At 38.5% G+C, this 23,249-nt stretch overlaps 2 protein-coding genes across 5 annotated transcripts; both read right to left on the bottom strand.

Moving 5' to 3' along the window:
• Positions 1-29: 29 nt before the first annotated feature.
• LOC139137656 (sodium-dependent glucose transporter 1C-like) lies at positions 30-9,123 on the bottom strand. Of its 4 annotated transcripts, none has more exons than XR_011553434.1 (4): positions 8,955-9,123; positions 4,316-4,471; positions 2,857-3,281; positions 30-2,079 (listed from the first exon to the last, which is right to left on the bottom strand). XR_011553434.1 is itself a non-coding variant. In XM_070705860.1 (4 exons), the coding sequence occupies exons 2-4, from the start codon at positions 4,409-4,411 to the stop codon at positions 980-982; spliced, it is 1,482 nt and encodes a 493-aa protein (XP_070561961.1). In that variant the 5' UTR covers positions 4,412-4,471; positions 8,955-9,113; the 3' UTR covers positions 30-979. The 4 variants fall into 4 exon arrangements, 2 of the variants coding, with proteins under 2 accessions (XP_070561961.1, XP_070561959.1); XR_011553433.1 differs by having other exon boundaries at positions 8,744-8,960; XM_070705860.1 differs by having other exon boundaries at positions 2,857-3,142; positions 8,955-9,113.
• A 6,739-nt stretch (positions 9,124-15,862) lies between these two features.
• On the bottom strand, positions 15,863-21,591 carry LOC139137655 (uncharacterized). The gene is made up of 10 exons (XM_070705857.1): positions 21,325-21,591; positions 20,939-21,068; positions 20,080-20,335; positions 19,715-19,791; positions 18,490-18,741; positions 18,029-18,095; positions 17,036-17,136; positions 16,582-16,647; positions 16,326-16,394; positions 15,863-16,067 (listed from the first exon to the last, which is right to left on the bottom strand). The coding sequence occupies exons 1-10, from the start codon at positions 21,370-21,372 to the stop codon at positions 16,042-16,044; spliced, it is 1,092 nt and encodes a 363-aa protein (XP_070561958.1). The 5' UTR covers positions 21,373-21,591; the 3' UTR covers positions 15,863-16,041.
• Between the last annotated feature and the right edge of the window lie 1,658 nt (positions 21,592-23,249).

Genomic DNA, 23,249 nt, shown 5'->3' with positions numbered 1-23,249 from the left:
AGATTATAAAGAAACGCCTTTATTCAGTGTCATTTGTTAGAGTCTAAAAACATAGAAGAAATAACAAACCTGACGAAATTTTTAGAATTTTTGACTGGTGTGATTGGTCTGGATAGACCATGGGATGGTAGATGGGGCGGTCAAAAATATGAAAAAATGTCGGAAAATAATGAAACAATTGAAAACATTATCTGCTGCCATATTGCTTTTTCAATATATTGACGTGAAATGTCGTCGAAAAAGTGTTTAAAAAGGGAAAATGACTATACATCCGGAGAAATCATAATTTGCATGATTTGTCAACCTTTGAGACTCACAAAAATAAAACACAGCAAACAAAACGGGTAAAAACAACAGAAAGAAGAAGAAACACAAAGAAAATCATATCAGGATCCTGACTGCCCCTCTAAAGAATTAATGATCCCTTCCCTTACTTCCAAAAGTTTTCCGTGCTGGCAGGTTTAAAGTGACAAGGTTGAGTAAAATACACATATTTTTATTTGGCTTAAACCTGAACTTGGCCCTTATTTATGAACTTTCAAATAAATGATGACGTATTTCGTGTCGTTCATTTGGCCTAATGTGCTTTGAGCTTGTAAGGAGACACAATTATCGACACAGAAACTAGTCTCGCTTTTCAGACCTCGTCGCTTCACTCATGCATATCAATTAAGGTCAAGTGCGCCACGAGCGGTGGAGAGTGAAGGACTTACCGGCTTGTCTGGTCCCCTGCCCCATTTCTACTGCATTTCTAACGAAAATTGGTTCCATATTTTCGTGGGCAGCGCAGCCAGCGGTAGAAATGGTAAAGGGCTCAGACTATTTACCGACGAGGTCGCAGTGCAGTAATGAGCGTCTCGAGCTATTCCATCCATGACTGTCCCTTGTGCAGGCGGCGCACTTTACCTTGATTATTAAACAGTGTCACGGAGGTGACGAGATCTTTAAAGCAAAACTAAAAAGATATGAATATAAGTCTCTAAACATCATATATTTCCTTGCGAATGTCGATCATTTCCCTTGCCACAATTTTATATATTTTTTCTGACTTGTTTTCACAGTTACCTATATTTCGGCACTTTGATGCTACAATCTGCAGAATAGTAAACGTGAGAAAAGATGCTATACACAAAAATAAGAGAAAGTACATCAAAGATCTTATTGTGTACATAGCGATAATGATACCCATAATCCATGGGAAGAGAAGATGGGCGAGTGACAGCGCCACCAGGAACAATCCTGTGACTTTACCGTTGATTCTAACATTTCTTTCAGCCCACGTGACCGCAGCTGGCCAAGCAGAACCCATCGATATGCCCATGAGAATAGCCCCGCAGAAAAGTACAACTCCACTGCTGTTACCCCAGAGTGACAACAACAGCGCTGCCAACGTACAACCTGACAGATCAATGATCAACATCGTCCTTGGATGAAGGATTCGGGAAATCAAAATGGCGACACCCCTCGACAGGACAAACCCACCCCAAAATGCAGTCGTCAGTAAGCTTGCGATCTGTGGGCTGAATTCGACGTCGCTTGTCATTGCGAAAGTGTAAAGAAAACCAAGGAAAATAGCTTCATTCCCGGCATATACGAATAAGTAGGTAAAAAGAATGCCGAGTAATAAAATGCGAAAATGAAGAGTTTCATTGGTTTCCGTGAAGTGTTGTTTCATTGCTGGGTCTTTCTCGTCAGTATTAATCATAATACGGTCAGAAAGTCGAGCGTACAACCCGAAGTACATACATGAAACCAAAATGAATATTCCTGACATGATAGAATACGGGATCCATATCAGGGATGTGGCTTTTTCAATTTGATCTGAATAATAATCTTCTTGTATTGCAAGTCGATTATAGTCCGTTATATTTAGAGTTGCGAGATCTTCAGCACTTTGATTATAAACGGTGCTCGTCATAACATCGGATAAATTGCCCTTAGGTGAATCAGGTGTTATCGTCAGAAATGGTCCAACTACCAGTGATACAACGAGTCCGCCAGCTGCAACCAGCATGTTCCCTGCTTGAAGTACGGGACCTGCCTTCTTTCCCCACAGACCGAGCGTCATAAAGTTGTTTCCTTAAAAAGAATAAAATCCTGGTTATTGGGAAATTCAAATAATTACTAATTGAATGTTGGCAGATGTGGAGAGATTGTTGCTCTAACCTTTAAATTAGAATATTACTGCCCTACAAAAGGATGAACGATTAGATCTCAGGGGAGATGAGATCATGATACAATGTACATTCCAACTTCTGTGATATGATCTCTAAATTCATTGGGCACTGGTATGATCTATCTTTGAATATGTAATGAAAGAGAATTAGGCATGGAATGTTTGAACACAATTTTCATACACGTACTGAGGTACTGCTCTATCAACAAAAAACTTACAATAAACAGTATTTCGTCTTGTGCTGTTTTTCTGGTATCGACTTTCTCAAAAATCAATCACCAACGAATTTTTCAAACATCATTTAAAGGTATACTGTCACCTGTTCCAATTTTGCCACAGTTATCATGGAAAGAGACAATCTAACCAATTACAGATTTTAAGCGGGTGGCCTCCCTCACACAGGCATTTTGAATAGCAAGGAACGCCCCTTTGACCATATATGGCCATATTTAGATTACTGGTGACTGTATACCTTTAACTGAATTATGGATTATATTTTGGACGATGAAAATATGTGCCAGTTAATCATACTTGTGCTTCAAAAAAATCACAACATCCTGGCCAACCATACATTTCTCTGTTTCATAACATAAACTGAACCATTGGTGGGAAGAAGTTAATTGAACCTTGCAGATCTGGAGTAGTTCCATCCAAAGTTTGCGTTAACGTTCTTCTCTTACCTGTATCGATATATCCTGTAAACAATCCCCATATCGCCATCGTCATCAACAGAAAGTTGTAATCCTGCACCCATGGGATGAAACCACCTACAGTCCCCGCTGCGAAAAGAGCCGAAGCAAGCACGAAGTGGTTTTCGATTCGATCATAACAAAACCCGGATGCAAACGAACCGATGAGGTGACCTATACTGCGGGCTGTGAGTGAGAGGGTGATCTCCTGTAAGGACACACCAACTTGTCGTTGAAGTTCCAGAAGACTTAATCCTGGTATGGAGATTCCTAAACCCTAGAAAGCAATAATAATATTCAAGCAAGGATAAACCTACATTTTGAGCTGTGAGAAAGAAGACGATCTTCTGTTAGGTTGCACCAACTTGCAGTTGAAGATCTAGAAGTCTTAGTCTTGGCATTGCCATACCTAAATCCTGTAAAACAAGTCAGAAAACAACAAACAAGGTAGTTTAATTTTGGGTATAAGGTGATGTTGCTGTAAAGTGCTGGCCTGTAATTTTGTTTATGGGTCAGGTAAAAATTATACCTCAGACGGGAGAATCCACCCATATTTAGCGAGACACAACATCATTCCTAACCAGAGATTGTACTTGAACAGCTTTCAAAATACAATGACGATTTTCGTACGTAGATAGTCAACGGAACGTCATAGGCATGACTGTTTACAGTTGAGGCAAAATAAATAAGATATTCATAAAGATTTTAGAGACATGGAGCCTTTTGGATAAATCGCACAGAATAATATACTGTTCAGCGATTTTTATGAATTACTCCATTCGTGTTATCATCGCAACACACAGCATCCACCTGTTGACAAAAAGCTCCGCCAATTCTGCGCAATCATTGTTATGATATTGAATTTTCAGTCCGGACTTGACTTTATCCTGAAATGTTACTGAATAAACTGAAAACACGTTTAAGATTCACGAACTGCATGCTGGGACTACACATAACCTGGAAAGACAATGCAATTAAGGTAGTATGCACCTCGGAAGTGAAAGACTTAAACTTTTGCTCTAACTTTCTTCGAGGGATCTTTCAATCATTCTCTTTCAAAATCAAGAATAAAAATAAGGGGTAACCGTGCAAATTTTGGTACTAGAGAAACAAATTACCCAAAATTTACCGATATTAGAAATTCAAAATGGCCGCCATCCCTTTGTTAATTCTATAGAGAAAAATAAAAAAATTCGAATTTCGAAAAACTAAGCCTGTGAAGTTTTCTTTCACCAACAGCTTTAAAATGAAACCCCACATGTGGTATATCAGAAGAAAACTGTAAAAGTTTGAGAGTCCGAATGTCTGTCCCCGAGGTGCGTCCCAGAAGCGACCATTGGAAATTATGATCAAACGTGGAGTAAACATTATACAAACATACAACTTCCCTCCCATCGAGTCTTATGGCATACCGTGTATTATGTTTTTTTTTAACCCGACGACAACTTACCCAACAGAGCGACGAAAGTAAAATCGCCGCTGTTCTGGTTCGGCGAAGATAAGGAACAGGGGATTCATTATTTTCCATACGTTTCTTTTCTTCCATGATAATCCACCAAGATGTGTTTCTCAAGAGGCAGACTACTTTTATCGGATTTTACTTGGCCTTTGGTGGTAAAAATAAAAATAAGGCCATTAGCACAATAACTTGTTACTTTTAGAAATAATTCATATTTGACAATCATAACAAAACATGTTTCACAGGAGGGCCCCTGATACCAAGTGTGGTCGGCCTGATATACCATATGTGCCCTGCTGACGTACAGCGACTCTGAAGACGTATGAACGTATCTAATTCGATTGGTAGATTTAAATTATTTACGGCAACTTTGGAAGTTTGAAAGTAAAGCTATTTTATGGATGATTGGCTGTTTGGAAATTGTTCAGGGTGATTTTCAGACAACCAACTATAAGGTGTGGCAGAATTTGTCCGAACAAATTTGGACAACGGCCGATAGCGCAAAATGGGTCACATCAAAGTGCCGCCATAGATTTGGGAGACATTTTTCGCAATATCAGTCAAAGAAGAGCGTTGGTTTGTTAGTCACTTATAAGGAAAGATTCTTTCATAAGACCGTAGATTTCTTTGCAAGAACTTTTATTTTTGTATGTCTACAAGTTTGTGAGCCATTGCGTCGGCGAAACGCAACAGCTACCTTCAACATACCTCACTTGTAATATGTACTAGGAATAGAAATGTCATCTCTTTATTTGCACAACAAAAGAATTTTTTTTACACAGATGCACAGGAAGTGAGGCTACCCACAGTTTCCCTTGATTCGTGCACTCAGACATTGTTTGCTAAAGGCTTCTTCAATTTCATCAGTTTCTGAACAATATGAAACTTAGAATTTAATTCAGGATTATTGGTTAAAAATATGTTCCAAAATTATTGATTATGTTTGCAATTCAGGAGTAAAGTAAATAAGAAGTCAATGTTTGAAGGTGCTAAAAGTTGTACAATATTCAAGGTAGAGTTATCAGCAACTAAGATGGTCTCATCATACCACCTGTTAGACATGCAAATTTCCTTTGTCACGAACATTGAAAGAATCGATACCTTTTCTTTTGCCAACACAGATGCAACTAATTCCCATAGTTTCCTTGAAAATATGTATGTATGTATGTATGTATGTATGTATGTATGTATGTATGTATGTATGTATGTATGTATGTATGTATATATGTATGCATGCATGCATGCATGTATGTATGTATGTATGTATGTATGTATGTATGTATGTATGTATGTATGTATGTATGTATGTATGTATGTATGTATGTATGTATGTATGTATGTATGTATGTATGTATGTATGTATGTATGTATGTATGTATGTATGTATGTATGTATGTATGTATGTATGTATTTGCTAAGTACCACTTTGTTGTCACGTGAAGAAAGCACGTATGATCGAAAAGCTGACAGTTGAAAATTTGCATAAATTTGCCCATGAATAAATGGACGGTGTCATTGTTTGACCTTAGGTTCTGTTTCACGCCGTTTATTGTGTTTCAGACATCTAGTGCACTGCGATCGCATCCGACTTATTTTTAGTTCATGCAAATTTGGAAAGGCTGTAATTTTTTAATGTCACAAACTGTGAAAGAGTAACTCATTGGACTGTAATTTATCAATGAGCAAACTACCATGCTAGTCAAATAATTGCCGAGGATTCTTAGTGTACAAAAATGAACTACAAAAATCATAGATACTGCAGATGTAATTCACAATGAAATAAATCCCATCATAATGGTATAGATACTGGACAAAAGATATGCAAATGATACGTTTTTCGGCTAAAACGAGCTGCAACGTTACGTGGATTTTTCCAGCATGTTTCTTAATTTCAAATCGAAACATACCACTGTTTGGTAAAAATACCAAAAAGGTGAAAGAAATGTTATAACAAGCATATGCTGATAAATGATCGAGCGAAAAACTGCCGGGACATAATTTTCCGTTTACCAAAGACGGGGCGAGGCGTCAACAAAAACGTGACAGGCAGTTGATGTACAATGCCGAGTGCTAACACCTGTGTTTGTCATTTTGTTAATTTATCGACACTTGATTCTGTATTCGTGCAGCGTAGTCTATTGTGTCTGATAATGAATTTCGGTTCACCTTACCAAAAGTTTACAGGTCAGATAGAGAAAATGAATTATCACAACATTCGACGGGCCGTCGGTCATTCACTGGTGACATCATTTTCTGGTGTTGCAGAATGGTGTTGATATGAAGGTCATAAATTTTATATGTACCGTCACTGAATTTCGCCAGACACATGTGAACAACAAATTTGTATGTCAAGGTGAGTTAGAAACTGGTACGGTTATATTAAGAACGACGGGCGTTGAATTGAATTTTGAACGGTGCTATAAAGGGCAAATGCACAGAATTAACTATAGACTAGGTATCTCGTATAAATCCACAAACACTTTTCTGGCATACTCAGCGGGTACGGCCTTCTCGTATATTTTGTTGAATGATTATTATTCAACTGTGCTACTAGAGTGCGACAATAAGTATTAAAACCTCCCGTCTATGTCTCTCGTATGTGTATTTTGTCGTCCTGCAGTTGTGCGGTGGATAGTCATTCAATGCTTCGTATGCCTGCAGCTTGCACCATCTCTCGCATGACCCCGTGGAGCTGGTACTACTCGTAATCTATTTATAACACACGAAACAATCGTTTTTCTCGAGGGTCTATGGTTTGACCTAGTACAGTTATGACATTGCTGAAGGCAACGCAATCTTGTTTCGAAATCCGGTATTTTCCTTTCATTGTTAAAATTGGAATAATTGATCTCCTTACAGACATAATATCTAGCTGCTCACATTCTGCTTACGTCACAGGAAACACTAAAAAGACTTCGTAGAAACAATGGTCGACCACACCTAGCTGGGTGCACTCTTCAGTAACAATGATGTCACAGACCTATGGTTCATATTCACATTTGATGGTCCGACAGTTGTGTTAACAAGCTTCGCGCGCGAAAATCCACACACTGTTTTTGGTGATCGCGTACATAAAATGTCATGTACGAGCTAAATTTTATACTTGATTTTTATTTTAAAGATCAACTCTTAAAACATTTTACCTTTGCATAAATTCTTGCGATATTCTGATATATTTTAATTTGTTTTTACACAGCCATGGAAACATTCAAGGAGACAAAGGGCGTGCTACCATGACATGATATCGACATTAGTGACAGATCTAGGGCTCGGATTGATCAAAACGATTGAGGTCAACCTCGAGGAAGCAGCGTCACGGAGGCCTACATCATACTAAAATGCCCGGTCGCATGACATAATTACTAATTCCGTACCGAAGAAATCGCCAGTGGAAATTTCTCTCTTTGATAGATTTACCTCCGAAGTTTTAATAGGGTAGCTTGAGAAAGACCGCCCTTAAGACCCCCAGATCAGGCTACAACAAAAGACTTTACGACTTTCATGCTCTCTTCTGTTTAAAGTTTTGCAAAATGAATGCAAGTTTGACGTAACGATGGACGGAACTTATAATTAACTTTAACAAATGACACAGATTTGGGGAAGTGGTAACAGACATTCAATATATTTTCATCACTTTCGTTTCCGATATGAAAAAAAGACTGCCATTTCCACCAATCGAAGCTTGCTGTGTCATGGGCGCCAAAGCCTTATTTCACTGTTTCCCCGCTCGCGCAATTAGTTCGATGACGCGACTCCCACAGTGTGCGTACAGGCATTGGCCCACTCACCATTTATGGAACGCCCGTCACATGTGCCAAGCAGGAACAGTGTACTGGCATTTGACAACGATCCTTAGTTATCACAGTGCTTCACTCACCATAGCATCATAATTAAACTCCTCGCTTGTGAAATACCAAAAAGTACGGGCGTTGTCATATTTTCACCGCCGATTGTTGGAGACGTGACCGTGGTAACTCAAGGCGGCAAACATATCCAATATTTTATGTTAAATTAGTGCTGACCTAATTACCCTCTAAAAACGACGACTCAAGCAAATGATACTAACAAAATTTGGAACAATTTAAACAAAGCAAAAAAATCCTAATTTTGAACCTCTAAGGAATATTACCATAGTAACAGGGCAGGAATATCTTCCAACTCAGTAAGATTATAATGAATTTCCATAAAAATTCAATTAACTATTAGGAGAATCGAAGAATAAAATTTGAAAAAAACTAAATTTACTATCTTTAAAAAGAAAATGGGCGCACACTCGAAACGACTTACAATAACATTTTTTATAAGTTCGTTTACTAAGCGGCTAGAATGCAAATTAAGTTAAAATTTTGCTCCGAGTCCTGTAAAGTCAAGCTTGAAGAAGTATAAACGATTCGAGATCTAGAATGTAGAATTACTAACCGTATAGGGAAGGTGGTTATTTCCAAATCCCGGTCAGACCAATCCAACCAGCAGACGCGATATTACAAATGAACTGTTGAGAAAACCCAGTGACCCCTTTACTTCTGAACCCACTGAAAGATTCTTACAGCTCTGAAATGTCGCAATCATTGCTTCATTTATACGTAAGACCAGCTTGCAACAATTAACACAGCCTATGACTTGCACTTACCGGTTTAAACCAGACTTCGTGAACCGGTTACTTCATGCAATCCCGGTCGGGCTGCATTCACAATTTTGGGGAGGTTTCATTGCCTGATTGGTAAAACCCGTAGAGTAATCACAGAATCCGCTGTTTGAAAGTTCCCCTTCCCACGAATGTCTGGCGCAACAATGGAATCGTCGACGTGTTTAGGAGGCTGCTCACCATAGGTAAAAGGTCATCTTATTCAACGGAATTGACATTGTATGTAAATTTTTCAGGCTAAAGGCAGATTTAAAGTGTACATCGGTTGATAAAAAGGAGAAGAGCCCTGTAATAGAAGAGATAAGTACCACTGAATAAATGTGCTTTATGGGTAATATTATATTTGTCGATCGCTATATTACCTGAATAGGTTGACCGCACTATTGTCATAGATAGCACCGTTTAAATGTATGTCACGTGATTACAGCTGCAGGGTTGAACAGATCGGTCGTGGTCTGATGAGATATTTTTTTAAGGTGACACCGCGTAGTGAGTTATTGCCAGTATCTTTAAGTTGAAATTTGAGTATTATTCGAAATCCGGTTTTAATAGGGTTCATTTGCACACTTTACGTATGCCGTCGACCAAAACAACTATCTGTAGCACAGCATTTGTTCTTCGTTAAAGAACCTATTAATATACAGCGTTTGGTATCGCTGTGGATGAAGTGTAGGCAAACATTGAACCGTGAACGCAGTCTAACACCATGATGACATCACAGATACGAACTCGGCCTACATACACCGCATAGTGGTTCATAGATTTACATGGGAATGGCTTTGTTTGGACTGGTTGACTGTCTGTGTACTTTTAACACGATTGGAACAAATTTGGGGCAATTAGATGATGCAATGATGTCGGTTTAATCTGCAAATGGAAGCTCATCTGCTTTCCTTTTTAAGTTACACACTTGTTTTTATGAGTAGTTTGTAATATTGCAACATTTCAGTGTAGGTCCGTCAATAAACTTTACTTTAATTTACAATTTTTGCTCACTGTGACTAAATGACAAAAAAATCATGAGTTATCTCGTAAATGCGAACAGTACATAAAATATAAACGTATATAAAATTAGTTATGTCGGGAAACAAACCAGCTGTATTGTTTTAAGTTTCTTTGACCGGGTTGATTACAGCTTCCTGTAATGTAATATTACTCATCGACCTCTATGAACATCCACTTTCATTTAGTTTCAGAAATGTGAAACAATAAACCATAATTTGCATACAAAGGATGGAGAGTTTTCATTCGCGAGCGTTTGTGCCCGCACCACTAACTATGTAAAAATAAACAGTAATTGCATACAATGGGTAGTCATTTTCCTCTCAGCAGCGATCGGTTGCCTACGCAACATCCCAACAACGCACGGTGTGACTGGATCTTTTCAATTCATATGAGACAAACATACAAACATTTCATGTATATCTGGGCAGTGGGACACCGGCAGAGTGATTGGGAAACCGAGATATGAGAGTATGTTTGTATCGTTCCCCCATCAACGAAAGGGCCAAGATGAACAAACTGTTGAATATACCGTTATGGGTGTAGTGACCGGATCCGAGGAATATAAGTTAAACATGTTCAGACCCAATGCCAAGCATTCATGGTGATCAATTTCATTTAACCTCCGCTATACAATATCAAATGATCCAAAGCACTTAAGATTAATTTTTTTCCGGATTACAAACGAATAGAGATTGCTATCAAATTCAATGTCATACTAGTTAATCTTTCATATTGTTAATTTGCTGTTGTACATAGAGAAATGCATCTCTTGTAGACCGCAGTTGTTTCACTCTGTCCTCGTTGTGAAATAGAACATTTTGCAATTGAATGATGGCGGAGGTCAAAGGTCACAGGTCAGACATATCATTCAGACCCTAGAGTGTTAACCTATGTACTACAGAGGAAGTATCCTTGTCACATCCAATATGTCTATAGAATGGTGCTTATCGGCTTTATCAGTCGGCAAACTTGTTCACTGCCTGGCGACGCCAGAAAATGGCACTGCACTAACTTGATATATTATTAAAGTTCTTTAAACAACTTTCGGTGCCTTTGAACATGCTCGGTATCTAGGGTATATTCACATACATTGACGAGAAAACAACATTGGCTCAATTCATTATAGCTGTCCCCCAAGCGAAAGATCCGAAGATGCTGAGCACAGACTCGGCAAACATACTAATAAAACCAAGAATCTGGGTCAAAATAGCCCATTGACATCGATAAAGCTCACCTTGTAGGCAATTGTAAACAAAGCACTTGTGGACACAGTATATGATATGTAATCATCACTGTCTGGATCGGATGGGAACAATGCCTTCATACGCTATCTATACTAATAACTGTCGTTTTATCAGTAGTCCATCACGATGCAACTATAAGGAGCGGAAAAATTTGCATCAGATATGTGACATAAACCGAAAGATTCAGCCACCTGAATCTTTCAATTTTCTCTGTGATGTTGCTTTACATTCAATCTCTTTGTTTCATCCACATTCTCACCGTACACAGCCCGCACACGGAGGGGTTGTGTTTCGTCTGTCTCAGACCTTGTTAGGAACAAATTTCAAAGTGCACTGGCGTAACCATAGAGGGCCTATGCTCAAACGGATATTTTATTGGGTCGCACAATCATAGGTCTCGGAACTTTCAATAATTAAATTTAATGCTGCACTCGCTCTCCATTCAGGGTTAGTATGACGTCATCTTGCCGTTCTGATCAATTGACAACTGACAAAATGTACCATTTATGATGTAATTTGTCTCACCACTATGCCAATTGCTCATCTCCCTTTGCTTACACTTACGAATGTTTTCAGTGACAGCATAAACAATTAGTTATTAGCGAAATAAACCATGCTAAGATTATAAATGAGGAATGTTGCTCTTTTCTTCCAATACGATGCCATACGTCATCTTTAGACCACATGCGTTCACCAAAAGAGAAGCACTGTTTGCGTGTTTCGGGTCCTACGTCCTGTCACCCTGTAGAGCTATTCAAATCAAACGCCAAGATGCTGACTCTTATTCTGTTGTACTTTGTAAGTTCACAGCGAATACATTTCACAAACACTGAATCGCAAACTGCCTACGATTGTGTCATGCTGACGCCATGCTCATACTACAATCAAACAAAATCTATTATTTTTTAAATGACCTTTAATCAAATATTCATGCATTTACAAAAGCTGTTTATGATGGAAAATTATGCTTAATGAAAGACATTTATTTTCTTTTGACCTATGGAGTAATGATTGAAAAAAACAAAACAAAAATGTGAAAAAATATTAATTTTTATTTGAACATGTAAATTCGTGCATGAAAGATATAGGTTAATACACTTCAATCAAATAATTGTTTGTAAAAATGGAGCCGCATATCACCCAGGCTCCCTAAAACTTGCTTAATTGTGTCTTATCTTTCGCAAAACTTGTTGCAAACGGATAGCATATCCATTACATAATATCTGATCAATGTTGCAATATTGTGTGTCAAATTAAGCCCAGGCTGCTGTTTTCTTGCAAAATCATGTATTCTAGCACAGAATCATATATTGCTATAACGGACTATACATTGACTTCAGAGTCAACGAGGAATTTCACTCAATGTTAAACAACATCTATGAATAAAACGTCTTTGCCTATGTGGTGGTAATTCCTCGTGGTTTGGTAAATGGCCCTGGGACAAAGTCATCCAGGGCGTATCTGTAGTTCCTTAGGTGACTTTAGGCAGGATCTATTGATTGCCTGCGTTGCGCTGCAACGTTAGTGACTGACCCCTCCCATTCAGAAAGAGCTAAAAAGAAGAAAAAAGGCACAGAAAGAAACCCCAAAACCCAAGATGGTAATTTTTGAAAAGTAGATGACCCCCGTGCTTCCAAACCAACTGCTATATAGGCTGTCACGAATTGCAGTGTTACGGTGGCGGATGTGACCCCGGGATGACTCCTTCAAAACGCCCCTGTAACGCATAGTGTTCATAGCTTCCAAATGGGGAAGTGGTAAAATTTAATACAGCCATCTTTTGCAATAAACTAATGCCTTTCTTCAATAGTGATAATGTCTCTATGTCGATAAATGTTGTCAATATTATGCATTTTGTAGATATGCCAATGATAATGTGAAATACAGCGAGCTGACTGCACCAGCTTCTTGCCTCACTTAGCACCGCCGTGTCGCAGAAGGCATGCAACAACAACGACTTTGAAGCCTGCACAGGCCGTGAAAGAGTCATAGTCTCTTCTATACACATGAATATGCAAGCAAATCTGAACGTGTCAAGGAAAGCTGTGAGAATTGGGTATCGACTCAGCTATGGGATGGCCTGAAAGTATTGCTGTAAGACTGACTTTCAGCCAGCTGCAAAAAGGGAACATAAGAAGCCAGCTTTGAGAGAAAAAAGAGAAAAGACTGAGAGATGGGGAAATATCATTTCTTCTTTAACCCTTTGAGCGCCAACGTCAATTTTTCTCACCTTTATAAAATATACCACAGTCAATTTTTCTCAGATTTTTGCCAAAAAGTTAAAATAAAAAACTGTAGCCAATAAAACATGATGTCCATTCGGTCTAAAATTATCAAAAATTTTCAGAAAAATTCATAAAAAATGGTAAAATATGGCAGTAAAATTTTGGTGGGAAAAATTACAGCACTCAAAGGCTTAAAAGCCTATTTTCACTGGAGCCAAAGAAAAATATCTTAGTGCCTGTTAGATCAAAATAATGACCCGTTATGCAGTCATCAGCTTGAACCTTCACTACAGGTATGACAATCCCATTTCGAAAACCAAAATGGAAATTTGTTTTGTTAAACTGTAAAATGAATTTTTAATAGAAGGATAACACGGAGGTAGTAAAATAAAACGTAGAAAGAGACAAAGAAAGTTGACTTGTTAAAGTGAATATAGAATTATAGTAATACAGAATGTCGAGAAAATGTTGAGCTGTAAAATTGTATTCAGAATATTGAACTAGAAAGTAGTAATTTTGGTATAGGTTTGGACGCAAAACGTAAAGAATTGAGCAGATTTTATCACTTTCATATTTGCAAATTGATAAACGCTCTTCTTTGACGCTCAATATCCCCGTCGTTACTAAACTGGTCGGCCAACAATAACCAGAATTCGTTTTCTCACCACAAATATATTTTTGTCAAATTAAAATATTTTAAAAATAACGATGGTCTTCTTCCTGCTAAACGTTACTTCATGAATGGCTACATATGTATACCAAACTTGGTCCCCTTGACTAGGGAGCCTAATAAGATCGATATTACGATCAGCGTACATTTAGTGATTCATGAAGAAAGCACCGATGTTACAATGTTACCTTGCTGAATTATGTTTCATTCCGCTTTTGAATGATCTAATCTCGTACTCAGGTGATGAACATAAACAATGAAAAACTTCGGAGATGAAATCCACCTTCCTTAACACCATTGTTTACAGTAAAACTGTCTGATAGATAACTTCTAAAACGAATAAAACGATTCTGAGATCTGTACAAAACAATAAGACTTACTCAACAAATTGTCACATTGCGAAATATTATTCCAATGACTCACTCAATGGAATGTTTTCAGAAGCAGGCATGATGTAACAATGCCATTGCTACAACGTTACATTTCCGTAGAATGGGAAGGGGTGAAGGCTTATCAGCAGTTTGCTGCATAAAGCCAATTATGACAAGAAATTACATAGAAGTAATGATAGCGCTTATGAGACGCACACCCGGGATGGAAAACAGGTTGTATGTATTTCTTTAAGACCCTTGTTTGTAGAGCCGGTTTAGAAAAAGTTGGCCACTGACCCGATTTGTTGTATTTGGTGTTCAAAAGTAAAATTTCTATGCATACACTATTTACAATTTATTTAAAGGCACAATAGTTGAAAGGTTTCTGTAAATCGATAAAACCTGAACGAGAAATTTATACATGTAGGAAATGATCTAGATCTTTTTCTCATGGAAGGCTAGCAAAATTATTTTACAACTTCTCACGAACGCTAGTTGGTTGAAGAGATATGATCGAACCACCAACAAAACGTAAGGAACTGGTCAGTTTCCCACACACGCACACACACTTCATTTGGTAGTTTGACTATTGCCAGTCATCCAATTACATCTCCTGAGAAACCAGAGAGAGACATTTTTATAGGTTGTAGCCAAACCAGATGTGCACAGTGTCTGATAAGACCCTTTCTTTTAACATTGGAAACCGTAAAAGCACAGCTATTAATGACAGAAACTGCCTTTTGTTGACTATCATTTTACTCATAAAACAACTTTAGTTTTAAAACCTGTGACAGGAAGGAATATAGTTGCATCACTGAGAACGAAAAATATCGTCATTTTTCTCTTTCTAAAATATGTCACTGTATCAAATACATTTTGAAATATTCAAGTTGCTTTCTTACACTGAATTTTGATAGAGAAAACAGAAAAGTATCAGGAATTTGTTATGCTTTTCATATGAACTGCAGCTTTCATAATGATTAGTGCACTTTGCAAAACAGACTGTAAATTTGCAAACATCAAGATATCTGTGACATATATCTTTGATATATTAAATCCACTCTAGCCGCTTTTTTCGGTATTTCAAAAACATGGTGACCCCATCACCACAGTCGAAAACCAGGTGATGCCCAATGAATCCACCCCAGGTCGAAGAAACTGACCAGTCCCTTACATACATGACATGTAAAAAATCGTCTGTCGTGAAAGCTACAGATTCATTTCTCTAAGAATGTAAACATTACATCTGGAGTAGTCTAAACAATCCGTCACGAGAGGGCGCTTGATGAGGGGAATCAGAATCTCCGTCGAGCGACAAATTTTTCAGCTTAGTAAATGATATGCTTTGCAATTTGTTGTAAATGAAAATATCGAACGGTATTTCAAACATTTCTGATTTAATCAATCAGGATATTGGACGTTATTTCAAATATTTCCGGGAGGCTATTAAACTTTTAGGAGCTTAATTATGCTGAGATGCCCCTTTGTTATTCATATCACCGGGTTGCCCAATCATTAGTTCAACGCTGAATTCGGTGATGAAGTTTGGCTGCATTCCTAGTCATCGTTAGGTAAATTTTGTCCTGTAAATAAAATATTTAAGGACTTGTTATTTGTTACGAATATAATGATCGCCAGTAGGAGGTTGATATGCTTTGACGAGCAAGAATCAGTCTGGGTATCTCAGGAGTAAGTGTACAGGAATTAAAATTAAACATGACACACTCAGTCAACATGATCTCCAAATGTGTTAATGTTAATATATTTGTCATAACGTTTGCAAGACGACAGCAAAAGACAGTTTGTTTAACACTCTTACAATGGAGCACATACACACTTACTCAGATCATTTAAACTTGTACAGCTTTTCGCCTTGCCAGTTTCAGGGATTCCAGGAAAGTGATCCTCTCCTGGAAAGAGGAGCAGTTGTGAAAATATTATGAAGGGTTAGATTTTCACATTTTCACCATAAATTGGGATTCCAAAAACTAAAGGACGACTATACTCGAATTCTATAAACTAAGGATGATAAAGTATTCCAGTGTGCAAGTGCCATTGCAGAATTAGAGCAGGATGTACTGCGCTTTTGATACCTACCCAAAAGATTACTGGCTTCGCTCGATGGTTCCATAGTGTCATTAATCCCAAGGGCAGGGGAGCTTTCTGAAAGGATTTTGAAAAGAAATAAATCTGACCGCTCTTGGAAGATTATGTATGACAATCATTTCTGGTATTTAGCGTTTCGAACTGCGTTTTCAAGCTCAACGAGCGCCATCATAAAGTTTTTAACCCATACCCACGGCATTCAGGTGTATCAACGCTGGCGTCACTATGAATTAGCTTTAGAGTACCTGACTACACGCACACAAACCAAACATAACAGTGATCCACTGCTGAATGTTGAAAACTCCCCCTTTTATGTTTAGGAACATTTAAAGCCATCCGAGACATCAAAGTCTGTAATACCAGCATTGAATTTAGCAAAATTTGAACACTGCTAATACGGGACTCACATTTTGAGACAGATATTTGCTGAAGAAACAATACGCACCTTCTGATGGTTCTCCAAAGTTAATCAGGTTAATGTCGGAAGACGAGGTACTTGCTCCTGACCCAGGTCCCCTAGTGTCCGTCAGTGTGGTAGTAGATGATCTGCGATTTGAAAAACAATATGTCGCTCAGACTTTATTCGAAGTAAATTATTGTAAAAACACCATAAGGTGATCCAGTTTAGTTGATTTGCAACTGTAAAGAACGCCAAACTTTTCATTGTGAGCAAATGGAAAGAAATGTAATGTCGCGTACTGTGATATGATTTGACTTTGTATGGTATGGTATGGTAACAGGCGGCCCTAGACGTTATTAATATTATTGAGTTTTCTCACCGTTTTCTATATAATTCCCTCTCCTTTTCTTCATGCTCTGACTGATCGGAGTAAAATAAAATAAATGATTATATAACCTGACCTAGCCTATTGACTCTTTATTTATTTTACACCCCGTTACAAGGAAGTTTATCTCTCAGATACACATCTTAATTATGCTAATCCGTGGACTTATCAGGGATTTTATGGGTTGGTCAACATTGCGAAAGATAGAGATGTAAATGAAACTTTTCCTACTGCCATGCTATGCGATGTGCACTGCGTTCATGCGATTTTATTTTGATAACTTGCAAACTCTTAAACTATAAAGACACTCAAATTTTGCAACAATCTGGTATGAGAACAACGAGGGATGCATCTCTCAGCAAAGAACTATAAATATGGACTTTCTTCTTTCCAACACAGCACAGAGATAGTGAGCGAGTCGGTGTAATCATTGACATAATAAAGTTACACACTGTGATTTATTATCAGAGTTAATGGATAAATGGTATGAGTCTATCTTTGAACACCACAATAACTCAGTTTGCGAATTTTAGGCCACAGTGACACATATAGACTTAAAGGTCCGTCGCTTGAGGGCGCTCTCTATGCACCCTTCCCTAAGAGAGCAGCCTCGAGCGACTGATCTTTGGGTCTCTGACGCATAGTACCCATACCTGTTGTCCACTTCTCTGCTACTTATCGAGTCACGGTCATTTGATATCGTGTCGCTGTCAGCCGGAACTGCAAGAACATGGAAAAAAAACACAGAAGAACGACCTCATTAGTGTCTTGCGCTGATTTATATATCCAGGGCAAACAACCACTCTTCTACTGTCAGCAACGGTAGTCAATAAGGGTGACCAGTAGTTCGTACGGTAAGTCATGAAGGATCTGCATCATTCCAAGTCTTAGAATAAAAATAAGCAAGCAATAAACAAAAATAAAAATGTGAGTATATGATTTAATTATCACGAGTGGCCTATAGCATATATAACTTTACCTCCTATCCGTATCAAAATGTTACAATAGCGACAACGATCAACATCACTACCACTAATTTAAACATTTTAAGGTTGAAATTCGTTTCCTTGAGTCTACCTAACAACGGCAACTGTACAATTACAAAAACACTCACTCTTGTACTTTTTGGCACCATTTCCGTTCTGTCTACGGCAAATAATTATGGCCGTCACGGTAATACCACCAAAAACACACAGGCTCACAGTCACAGTTACAATGACAACAACTTCATTGGTTCCTAACCCGCCTAAGACTTCGGATTTGCGTTCTTTAGTGGTACCACCATAACCATAGTCATCGCCACCAATTGTACCCATTGTCTTGCCATGTTCTTTATAATCCATGGTCGTAATTAATTTGAATATAGCTGCAAACAACACGTTTACATGTAAAACACCAAAATACTTCATTTGTACATACATGATTAGGTCGTAAAATATAGATCACGGGGGGGGGGGAGGAGGATATCAATCAAATTGATGAGTGATAACTTTTCTGCACAAGCAATGCAACATTTAGACATAGACCCTCTCGGGGGTCTATGATTTAGAGCAGCAGTTGACTGAAGAGTTCATGTGCGCAACTGTACTACACTATGGTGTCCTCCAACCCCGCACTAACTCGGACATTGTTCTACGGAACTCATAACACTCGACCAATTCTCAGTAGTTGCCACCCAAATGAATCATACAAGTCTAAGCCGGTCGACCATATTTTCAATATGGCGCATTTCTAGAGATAAGACATATAAGACTACTGAAGCTAAAGTAAACCTTTCGGTTGTACAGGAATTTCATACCAGACATGCCTAAAAAAGTTGAAAAGATGCATAAGTTTAGCTGGTTTCACGAACAGACAGAACTTTTTGGCATGACAGCATTATATTACATTAAAAGTCCTTATCAGATCGCTACCTCAAACTCTTACTGAGGTGAGAAGTCGACTTTTTACCCATAATGCATTAAATATCATGTAGTTTGACCCCTCAGGACAAGACGAAAACTACTTACGGTGCCGAGAATCTAAGCACAACAGCACCAAAGTTAATATCAGACCTAGTCCTTACTCTCACAAAATGTCCGCTGCTGTATATGTCCTATCGAAATGTCGGGATTGTTGAACTGCAGTAAGTTCATTAATTGGTGTTATTAGGATTAGGTTATGTGAATGCAGTAAGATTGAAGTGTGAACCCCTCGGACGTCTGCAGACAAACTGCTACGGAAATAAACAATCCTCAGAATAGTATCTGCATGTCATAATAATTTAATGTTATAAAATCTCATAAGACCGGGCTATACTCTAACTGTATGCTCTTAAATTATTGTATATTGTAACTTACAGGGAGTAATCGCAAACAGCATTTCCTGGGTTGGTTTTTGTGAAGCCTGCAGTTTGTGTCGCTTTTCCGTAACAGGCCTACAAAGGCATAAGACACATTTTTAGGATACGTTTTAACAGTATGAAAAGAGCTATATCTGGTTACTGGATAAATTGCAGATTTTTTTATCATATAAACATTGATCGCTGGTGTTATACACATTTCTTTTTACAGTATTTTTTCGATGGATTATTTTGTGGATAAACTACTTTAGATCTTGATTTGAAAGAAGAAACAAGTGTCCTTTACATTATTAGAACATCTGTCTGCCTCGGTATACATACAGATAATATGTGCACATTGCGTACTTTGAAATTGATCCTTACCTTTCCTCTAATTGATAATTCGGAGCACTAAATCTACATCCATTATCAGCTGTTTTTACGAATCCCCGTTTGCAAGAACACTCGTAGTCCGCTGTTGCGTTACCAGCTTTGTCCGTCTGTTGTCCATGGCGGCATTTGTTATGAGGAAAACACGTCCGCCTAAGGTTTTTGTAAGCGGTGAACGTGTTGGGTCCACATGGAGCGCACTGCGTGCTATTGGGATTTTCGTCAGTGCAAGGTCCTATCATATGCTGTCCTGTAAAATGACAACAACCATTGTCGCAGTTACAATACACCGGTGTGAACAAAGTAGCACTGTATTGAAATATTTGAGAGGTCACAGGGTAATGAAGGAACAACCCTGGGGCAACGAATGTGCTGCATTCCCCGTTGTAATATCGCTACCAACGGTCTTCCCTCCCTTTATTTGAAACTTTAATTACAAATCGTTGATCACTTGACCACACACAACTGCTATCAGTCCACAGACATGAGTATATTTATGTCGAACGTTGTTGACCTGATAAGTCAACATGATAAGTGATAAGACAATGATTGCGGACTGATAATAGTAGTGTGTGGTGATCAAGGGTTGCAAAGCATGGGCAGAGGGGAGATGAGACTGTAGGTAGCAAATAAATGTCTTTATTGGAAATATCAGCGATCAAAATCGAGGAATGAAGCAATCAGTCCCAAGGGTCGTTGCTATCTTCCCCCCGCGGAAAGGTATGTTTTATTTAGCAGGACAAATCCTGATAAAGCTACGGGTTGATCTGACAGGCAGCCATAAAGACTTAGAGCATACTGACGGACGCATGCTTCATGGACACAGAAAAGTATACCTAGTTCAGAATCTTACCTGGTGGACAATTCTTACAACATCGACCTTCGTATTTACTTTGTACATTCGCTCGACACACAGTCGCGATATCAAGGCTTGAAGGATGCGACACTGGCAGTTGATCGGAATTTGGGAGGAGAAAAAATACCTGCAGAAACGGGTAAAAGGTCCGATTACAAGATTTCAGAGATACAGTAAAATATACAATTTTCTGCCAGATCAGTCATTTACCTGCTGACCGATTTTCACTTGAAGGGATAGCCGACGGATATAGCAATAGGATGACCTTTAAACTTGAGACAAACAATGTTAGGCTTTTCTTTTCTTGTATGAGTCGTAAACAGTCCAGCAAAATTGTACAGGCATTTCACAAATATCCGGGTCATGGGTACAAGTCTACTTACGACCAATATGGCGCATATCCAATCATACTGTTGATCGCCTTTTGTCATCTTCTTTGCCTAGTGGAATACTTTGCCAAAACAGTGTATACAAACGGTCATACTGTTCATATAATCCCTAAGGATAATGCCCAGTTTTCCTGACTCAAAAACAGTTATTATCATGGGTATATTAGGGGATTTTATCGCGGTTTGCTCGACTAGCGATCTGAGCACTGCCGTTTCTAAAGACTTGCCACCTCAGACCAGTACAAAAGATACGTCATAACTAAAAAGGGATCGGGTCGAATTCTTGGCACGACCTTACAAAAGGTGATCTTTATGCAAATCAAGAAATACATACGTCGCTGGACAATACCAACGAGCTTACCGCTGCATAGGTAATATGTATTTTACCTTATGAGTAAGCTTGGTCAAATCTGTGATTTGTGAACGTTTGAGTGGGGTGAACGCGATTGTTTGTGTTATGTTTTCATGTGAAACGCGAGTTGGGTGAATGCGATGAGTGGTGTGAACGCTATACAGGGGAGTTTCTCCCGGGTGAATCCGACAGAAACTAACTCACTACTGCGCAGACTCAAAGGTAACGCGTTCAATAGCGGAGAAGCAACAGACAAATCGGCCAAAATTTCCAATCTCAAAAAGATTGGTTCAATAACCGAGCTAAGTTGTTACAATTTCTCTGACTGTGACCCCTCCACACGCTGTAGAGTTCGTGAAGCACTCACTCTCGTACGCTCACTATCACATATCGCACACAAACTTTTATCGAAGGGAAGCAATAAATATATCGCTCAAACTGTGCAAAAGACAGCCTCGGGGACAATTCTGTCAACCAGCAGAGCTATCAAACCAGGATAAGAAAAAAATACGGTGGTGGTTTTAAGAGAGACACAAGAGAAACTAATGCAAATGATTTTATTTTTATAAACCACCGACTTCAACCAAGTCTACCTTATGAGCTGTTATAGAAACAGTACTTCGCGTCGGTGACAATTGAAAAACCTGCAATAATACTGGCAATGCACAAAACTGATAAACAACCAGCTTCGGCTATTCAGAGTGGTCAAATGCGCGCATTTTTGCCAACTTTAATTTTCGCTCAAACTTTCCGTAAGGTAACTTTAAAGCTACACATTTCGAAATGATAAACATCAAGGGTGACCATGCAACATTAAGTACAAAAGAAACAAATAACCCAATATTACTGACCCTTTTTGAGCCACCAACATACATCCGAACCTATATGAATAAAGATTATACTGTACAGGAAATAGAAAAAACACGTTGCCCATCTGGGATTTCAAGCATAAGCTTGTTTGGAAGATGTTCACAGGACATTTCTGTCAGTTTAACCCAGTAAAGTAAATATGCAAGCAGCCACATTCTCCAATGACTTTTTCATTTGATGTATGCCTGGAAAGCCAAAGGAATTTTCTACTCCGTATTCGATGAACCTTTTCTTAGGCAGTATTTAATTTCTACAAATAATATTTGTTTTGGTGGAGACTTTTGAGACCAGCTCAGAACGTTTATAGAACAGTGTAATTTTTTAGATTTGATAGCTTGTAGCTTTTCTGATCGACAAAGATTGCATCATTCGCTTGTGTAAGAGTAACTCGATGCTATGGCAATAATCGATATAAATTATCGGTCCTCAGACAGATATTCGTAAATAGCTAGGAAGTAATCTCTTATTTTATAATCAAATTATTGACAAATCATGATTTCGAAATGCAATACTGTATACTTTTTTCACTGCTTGCTGTTCTGACACGGCCTGGCCCAGTACCAGGCACATTCGCCCATAGTTAGGTACACGGCGAACACCCCTCTGTCGTATATAAAAGGATCTGGTTGAACGAGCCAAAACCATGACGTCATGGTCAAGAGAGTTTGTCGCGAAGTCAGCCATTCATAGCTGTGAC

Source organism: Ptychodera flava, chromosome 7 (assembly GCF_041260155.1).
Source record: "Ptychodera flava strain L36383 chromosome 7, AS_Pfla_20210202, whole genome shotgun sequence".
Taxonomy (NCBI): Eukaryota; Metazoa; Hemichordata; class Enteropneusta; family Ptychoderidae; genus Ptychodera; species Ptychodera flava.
The sequence above is the reverse complement of the archived record's forward strand: the minus strand, read 5'-3'. Positions and strand labels throughout refer to the sequence as shown.